General features: G+C 37.0%; 1 protein-coding gene across 1 annotated transcript; it reads left to right on the top strand.

The window, feature by feature from the left end:
- The first annotated feature begins 658 nt into the window (after window positions 1–658).
- On the top strand, window positions 659–4,867 carry LOC129966365 (uncharacterized). The gene is made up of 2 exons (XM_056080788.1): window positions 659–727; window positions 3,824–4,867. The coding sequence occupies exons 1-2, from the start codon at window positions 659–661 to the stop codon at window positions 4,865–4,867; spliced, it is 1,113 nt and encodes a 370-aa protein (XP_055936763.1).
- Window positions 4,868–6,710: the final 1,843 nt, after the last annotated feature.

Here is a 6,710-nt window from a genome sequence, read left to right as displayed (position 1 = left end):
CTTATAATTTCAGCCTCAATGGAGCCATTATGCTTTTTCACCTCTGTTGGAAAGGGAATTGCGACAAACAACTTGAACACTAATTTTGCAGCCAGAATAGTCCGTCTATTATAATGCAGTTTCTCATTTTAATCCTTGGCGTTATTACTCTACTTAAGCTCTTACTTAGGTACGCTTCTCCCGGTGATCGAGGAAATTGAGTTGCGATTTTATTAATCTGTAGAGTAGATGCTGGTCTTAAGAAATAAGTTGGCATAGCTTAAAAGGTTTGGAGTGGTGCTGTGTTGGGTAATCTCGTAATAGGAAGAGTTTGTGGAATTTATATTGGCTTAATTCCAAATCTAAATCGATTGAAATTTGGTTTTTGCTTGGTTGTATGCAACTTGTTCCAAATACAGCTTAACTTTCTCCATTATATTTTACGAGTTCCAAAAATTGCAGTTGGCAATGCAAACTTATTTATATAATAAGATTTATATTCTTTCCTGCAACTTTAGAAAAGTCTCGAAATCTGCAGAAATTAGATGTGATGCTTTGTGTAGTCATCACTGACTCTCCAATCCGCTCGAAGGCACAAGAATAAATACTGAGTGACCTGACCCCCGGAACAGCAACATTGGCGGGAACTATAGTTGTGTTCTAAGGGCCATCACCGACCATGGTACAACTCTTTCCGGAGGAACTACGTCGCATCATCGATGGGAGGTGCCAGATCCCACCTATTTATGTATGCTCTAGGGTGGCGACATCCAACCATCAGGCTTTAGGCATCTCATCCTCATTTCGTGATACCCCCGGGAGGTGAGGCTTTTGTGTAGGAATATATTCGGTTAAAGATCAAAAGAGATGTCGATGTATGTTCCGGGAAAAGAGCAATTAACTTTGCACTCAAAAAATTATACTCTAATACAAACAGAAGTACAGAAGTAATCTCATTGCTTTAAGAAGGAAATTTTCAGATAATTCCGAATTCTAAGCCTTTTCAAAAACCAAATTTAAGCCTTAAAGTAATGGTTGTTCAAAAGGAACTGGATTCAAAGGGTTTATTATAAAACCTGGAAAATCATTGGGCTCGCGACACAATTTATACAAGTTCCCCAGTCAGAATCCCTTTTTAACAATCTCTTCTCCAAATACTTTGACCGGGTCAATGAAGGTTCGGATTCAAATGGAAGGTTCGAGAATCGTGTAATTCATAGAAGTTACTGAAATCTTTTTCAGCGAGCATCTACAGTTTTTGATACTTTCGATATTGTGCATTACCAAAGTTTCATATTAGTTATGTTTAGGTTGCTCATCTAACCATCAGGATCATTATCTGTATTTCAAAAAAATGAAATGCTCAGTCATTTAACTGTTTTTACTTGGCCTTCACTTCTTTAACGGCATTTTTATTTTGATTCTTTGTTAACTAAATTATTCTTATGCAAAGCCACACATTTGTTGAATGCTTCATATGAAAGGCTCTCTTCAGAATCTATTTTACTCCCCTTTTTATAATCTACCTTTAGTTTTCAGCTTGTAATAAATGTAGAAATTTAATCGTGTTATTTAAAGTTTCTTCATTGAACCAGATTCTTCAGATCAAAAACAATCATTGCTATAAAACTTATCAGGGTGATAACTTCAAATATAGTCCATTTCATTATCAGAAACTAGGTTCCTCCCCTCCCCTCTATATCGCAACAAAATGAGCCGAGCTTGTTACCCATTTTATAATAGAACTTCATTAAAATATCTGCCATTTGAGATCAGAAAGAACCTTTTCAGGCATTTGTTCCCATCTAAGTTTATTAAAACTTCCACTATACCTTTTTCTTCTATGTTTCTCTAAATAATTTATTGGTATTAAATCGAATATAAACAAATCTAAAATTTACGTATTGAGAATTAGCTTCAAGTAAATGGGTGATGGGAAGGAATTGATTGTAAAGAGGGTGGTATGTTTATGGAATTCGTTTCATTATATTTGGAGATATCTTAATACTTAAAATGATATATTGATTCGGAAAATGTAAGTAATTGCTTTCCACATTCAGTAAAAATCGGAAGAAAAGTGTTAAACTGTGATGGTTTATAAAAATGAGAATCCGGATAAAATTGTCGGCAGTAAAGACGGTGTTTAGTGTAGATTGTGTTGCACAATAGCGATTTCTTAAGGGGGGGGGAGGCAAGAAGCCTGAGTGGGATTTGAGGCGATTATATAAGAATAGTATAGAATTTTCTCGTCAGCCTCACATGATTGTTCTGATAAAATATTCTCAAATGAAAGATTTGTATATGTGCAAAAAAGCGTGAAATTAAATCATTCAAGGGAGATAATTTTCAAACTTCTGAACAAATTAATACAGGATGGTAGCGATTTTAGTTTAAAATCTGTACAACACTAAATTAAGAAACCAATTTTATTATAGTACAAATGTTTCAGAAATTATTGAGTATAAAATTTGAAAATTGAAGGAATATATTAAAGAATCGGTTTTGCTAGCAATTACTTAATATCGAAATAAGAGTGCCCTGTTGAAGTTGAGGGGAAACTAAATTCAACGATTCATGCCTCGAGAGAAGACCAGCTGGACATGATGTAGTTTTTCTTGAAAGATCAACCCCTATTCATATAACAATACTCCGCAACGGTACTAATTGGCTCTTAAAACAGATTTGCCTTAGCACGTGTAAAATTTTGACACTTTAATATGGACTCGAAAGTTTTGGAGCGAACTCAAGTCGCCTAAATTTCGCAAGGATCTAAACGTCCTATGATTAGCTCAGAACATCTCCCAAATCGCACATCAAAACAGCCACGCGCTAGTTCATAGGCATTTTTCTTACTGAAACTTTAATCAATGGAAAGATGCAATATTTTTTAGCCTTTCATATTAAAGTAAAAAATGTCTGAAGCTTCCAAACTAATTAGATAGGGCAAGACGAGCAATTAAAGTAGCGCATTCTCTAGAAGCCTCAACAAATCTCAATTATTTAGATACAGGCTTTAGGCGATTTTATATTCTGATTAGATATAGAATAGCAAGTCAGTCGAAATCCCCGAAAATTTCCCTTAATCGGTATATATAATGGATACCCAGAAATTATTCTAAATGTTAAATAAGTTGAGAATTCCTTAAAAAACCTAGAGCAATTCGGAAACAACGATTTGTAATAAGAATTTGGCTTATGAAAAGAACCGCACTTTTTGCAAAACACTTGGTAGTTTCAAGGAATTACAGAATCTACAAATGGAAATGTTTGACCATGTGTGGTCCGCTAGTCGATTATAAATTTATTCAGTTAGCTTTAATAGTTTTGATGTTTAAAGTATTGCATTTTAAAATGAATGAGAGTTGAAGATTTCTATCCATTTCTTTCATCTTTTCTTTATCCATTTTGGGGAGAATCTGCAAAACTGGTTCATTTTTCCATTTGTCATTGTTCGCATGCAGTGCAGATAATACTAGTTAAAATCCTTTTACATTGCTTTCTGAACATACACAGCTAACTGTTCCATGGATTGGTTGGAACTCTCCATCTCACTTTAAGGCGTGCAACAGTGATCAGAGGAAAAGGTTGTGCCAAGTTAGACACCTTCATGGTGCTTAATATTTCGCTAGTATTCGAAAGACTATCTTCTGGAGATGGACATTTGAACTCGTGTTTCTATAAGGCTTTTTATTTCATATTTTCTTCATAATAGACGGACCTTCTTTTCACTTTGTAAGACCCCTAACACATTTTCCTCCAGTGACCATAAATTGCAATAAGAAATCTTACTTTCTAAAATCGTAAATATTCTTTAAGTACTGTTCAATATTTTAAATTTAGGTAGAAAAATTCGGCGAGTGAAGTCCCTGCCCTAGGTGTGAGTGAAGTCCCTGCCCTAGGTGTGAGTGAAGTCCCTGCCCTAGGTGTGAGTGAAGTCCCTGCCCTAGGTGTGAGTGAAGTCCCTGCCCTAGGTGTGAGTGAAGTCCCTGCCCTAGGTGTGAGTGAAGTCCCTGCCCTAGGTGTGAGTGAAGTCCCTGCCCTAGGTGTGAGTGAAGTCCCTGCCCTAGGTGTGAGTGAAGTCCCTGCCCTAGGTGTGAGTGAAGTCCCTGCCCTAGGTGTGAGTGAAGTCCCTGCCCTAGGTGTGAGTGAAGTCCCTGCCCTAGGTGTGAGTGAAGTCCCTGCCCTAGGTGTGAGTGAAGTCCCTGCCCTAGGTGTGAGTGAAGTCCCTGCCCTAGGTGTGAGTGAAGTCCCTGCCCTAGGTGTGAGTGAAGTCCCTGCCCTAGGTGTGAGTGAAGTCCCTGCCCTAGGTGTGAGTGAAGTCCCTGCCCTAGGTGTGAGTGAAGTCCCTGCCCTAGGTGTGAGTGAAGTCCCTGCCCTAGGTGTGAGTGAAGTCCCTGCCCTAGGTGTGAGTGAAGTCCCTGCCCTAGGTGTGAGTGAAGTCCCTGCCCTAGGTGTGAGTGAAGTCCCTGCCCTAGGTGTGAGTGAAGTCCCTGCCCTAGGTGTGAGTGAAGTCCCTGCCCTAGGTGTGAGTGAAGTCCCTGCCCTAGGTGTGAGTGAAGTCCCTGCCCTAGGTGTGAGTGAAGTCCCTGCCCTAGGTGTGAGTGAAGTCCCTGCCCTAGGTGTGAGTGAAGTCCCTGCCCTAGGTGTGAGTGAAGTCCCTGCCCTAGGTGTGAGTGAAGTCCCTGCCCTAGGTGTGAGTGAAGTCCCTGCCCTAGGTGTGAGTGAAGTCCCTGCCCTAGGTGTGAGTGAAGTCCCTGCCCTAGGTGTGAGTGAAGTCCCTGCCCTAGGTGTGAGTGAAGTCCCTGCCCTAGAAGTCCCTGCCCTAGGTGTGAGTGAAGTCCCTGCCCTAGAAGTCCCTGCCCTAGGTGTGAGTTTTTTATGCATGTAGCACTTTTCCCTGAAGCCTATCGATTAGCTTTGCTAGCGAGTTCATCGGTTGGCTTCTAGATTTTTTTTTAACTGACTTTGAATTATCTTTATTAGTAGCTTTTAATTCCTTCAGTCATTATGTAGAGTATGTAATAAAGAACTCATAGATGCTTAAATCGTGTTACGATGACTTATCTCTAGATGGTATGATCCTTCGAATTCTAGAGCAATACTAAGCACAATGGAGGAACTTGTCTATCTTGGCATCTTTTCGACTGATCACTCGCTCGTTTTGAGGAGAAGTGGAGGATTCTACCATTCACGAAATGATTGGCAGTATATGCTCAGAAAGCTATGCAAGGTAGTGTAGCTTGTATTATTTACAATGTATGCAAACATGGCAGAGTAGGAAATGAGGTGGAATTCAATTCTGCAAGATTCTACCCATTGGATGAATAACGTAACGATAAAATTAATGGGTAAAAATGTGAATCTCTAATCATTCGTTTTTGATGGAATCGTATGAACATCAATTTAATGAAAACTAGGAGACATAAAATTCTCGCTTCTTCTGTGCGCAGCACAAAACTGCTTTAAGACACTAAGAGCCCTGAAACGATTTTCACCTTGAATTGTCTTTTTAAAAAATGTTGCACTCGAATTCAGAAACGCATGCAAATGTAAATATAGTGTAAAAGCTTCGACAACTCTCAATATCCATTTAAATATAAAATATTTAATATTAAATATAAAATATTAGCTTTTATACGTTATATTTAGCTTTTATATAAAATATATACTCTTATACGTGTTCTCATATGAATTTAGAATATTTTAGCATTTACCTGGTGATTGTCTATAAACGTTTAAAGAATTTTTAAGATAATGCATGATCCTCTTTAAAATTCTTAATGTTGTAATATCCTTTTAATAATATCCTTAATGTTGTAATATCCTTCCTAGAATTGCAATATGAATTTTACCTTGGCTGAAATTTCTCCAATTCGTTAGGCTTTTTGGCCATACAAGCATTATACATTACTATCAACAATAGAAAAGCATATAAGCCATCGTTTCAACCTCCACTGTTACAATAGCTGCCAATATTGTTATTTGGATTATTTTAATTCCTTGTAAACGTTAATGTGATATATGCAATCAAAATTTTTCTACAGGAACTTTAAAGGCAATCGTGCTTGTGCAATTGAAATGCATCTACTATCGAGATTCCAAAATTGTAGCAAATTTACTGCTTGTCTGAGAAAATAAGTAAAAATACACTACCAGGAAAAGTTCTTGAGATTGAGACTATGGACTCTCAAATTGAAGAAAGTAAGGAATTTTGTATAACCGCACTTGAACTGGAAATTAAATGAATGAGATTAGATCTTAATTTTATTTTGTGCATTAAAATTAATAACTTTCCAAAAAGCTAATTATATGAATATCTAATTTTCTGTGTTTGACTTTCCTTTAAAAACCAGCAATAATACTTGCATTGAGGCTATAACTAGATATTAAATATTCAACTAATCGCTAATCGCTTTTTATTTTGAGACTTGTGTAAAGTGTTTCTAAAATCTTTCCTTTAGAGTGGATTTTTCCTCTTGTAGCTTTCTTTTTACTTCATTCCTTTTAAAGTTATAGTTCGACTATCAATGTCATTTTACCAAAATGCAACAGTCAAAGGGAACAAGCACAAATAAAAATTCAATAATTCATCTTTTAATAAAAGCTATCAAAAGGTAATTTTGATATATTTCTGAAACAAAATTTTAAATTGAAGTTTCTGTTTAAAACTCATGGCCGCGGAGTTGATAGCAATAACCATAATGATTTTCCTTCAACTTATTTACCGGTTT

Source organism: Argiope bruennichi, chromosome 4, assembly GCF_947563725.1.
Source record: "Argiope bruennichi chromosome 4, qqArgBrue1.1, whole genome shotgun sequence".
NCBI classification, from domain to species: domain Eukaryota; kingdom Metazoa; phylum Arthropoda; class Arachnida; order Araneae; family Araneidae; genus Argiope; species Argiope bruennichi.
The sequence above is the reverse complement of the archived record's forward strand: the minus strand, read 5'-3'. Positions and strand labels throughout refer to the sequence as shown.

Excerpts from the sequence above, each read along its gene's own strand:
- LOC129966365 (XM_056080788.1), top strand. The coding sequence starts at position 659 with ATGGTACAACTCTTTCCGGAGGAACTACGTCGCATCATCGATGGGAGG. Across the intron at positions 728-3,823 it reads GCCAGATCCCACCTATTTAT|AAAAATTCGGCGAGTGAAGT; the intron begins GTATGCTCTAGG and ends AAATTTAGGTAG.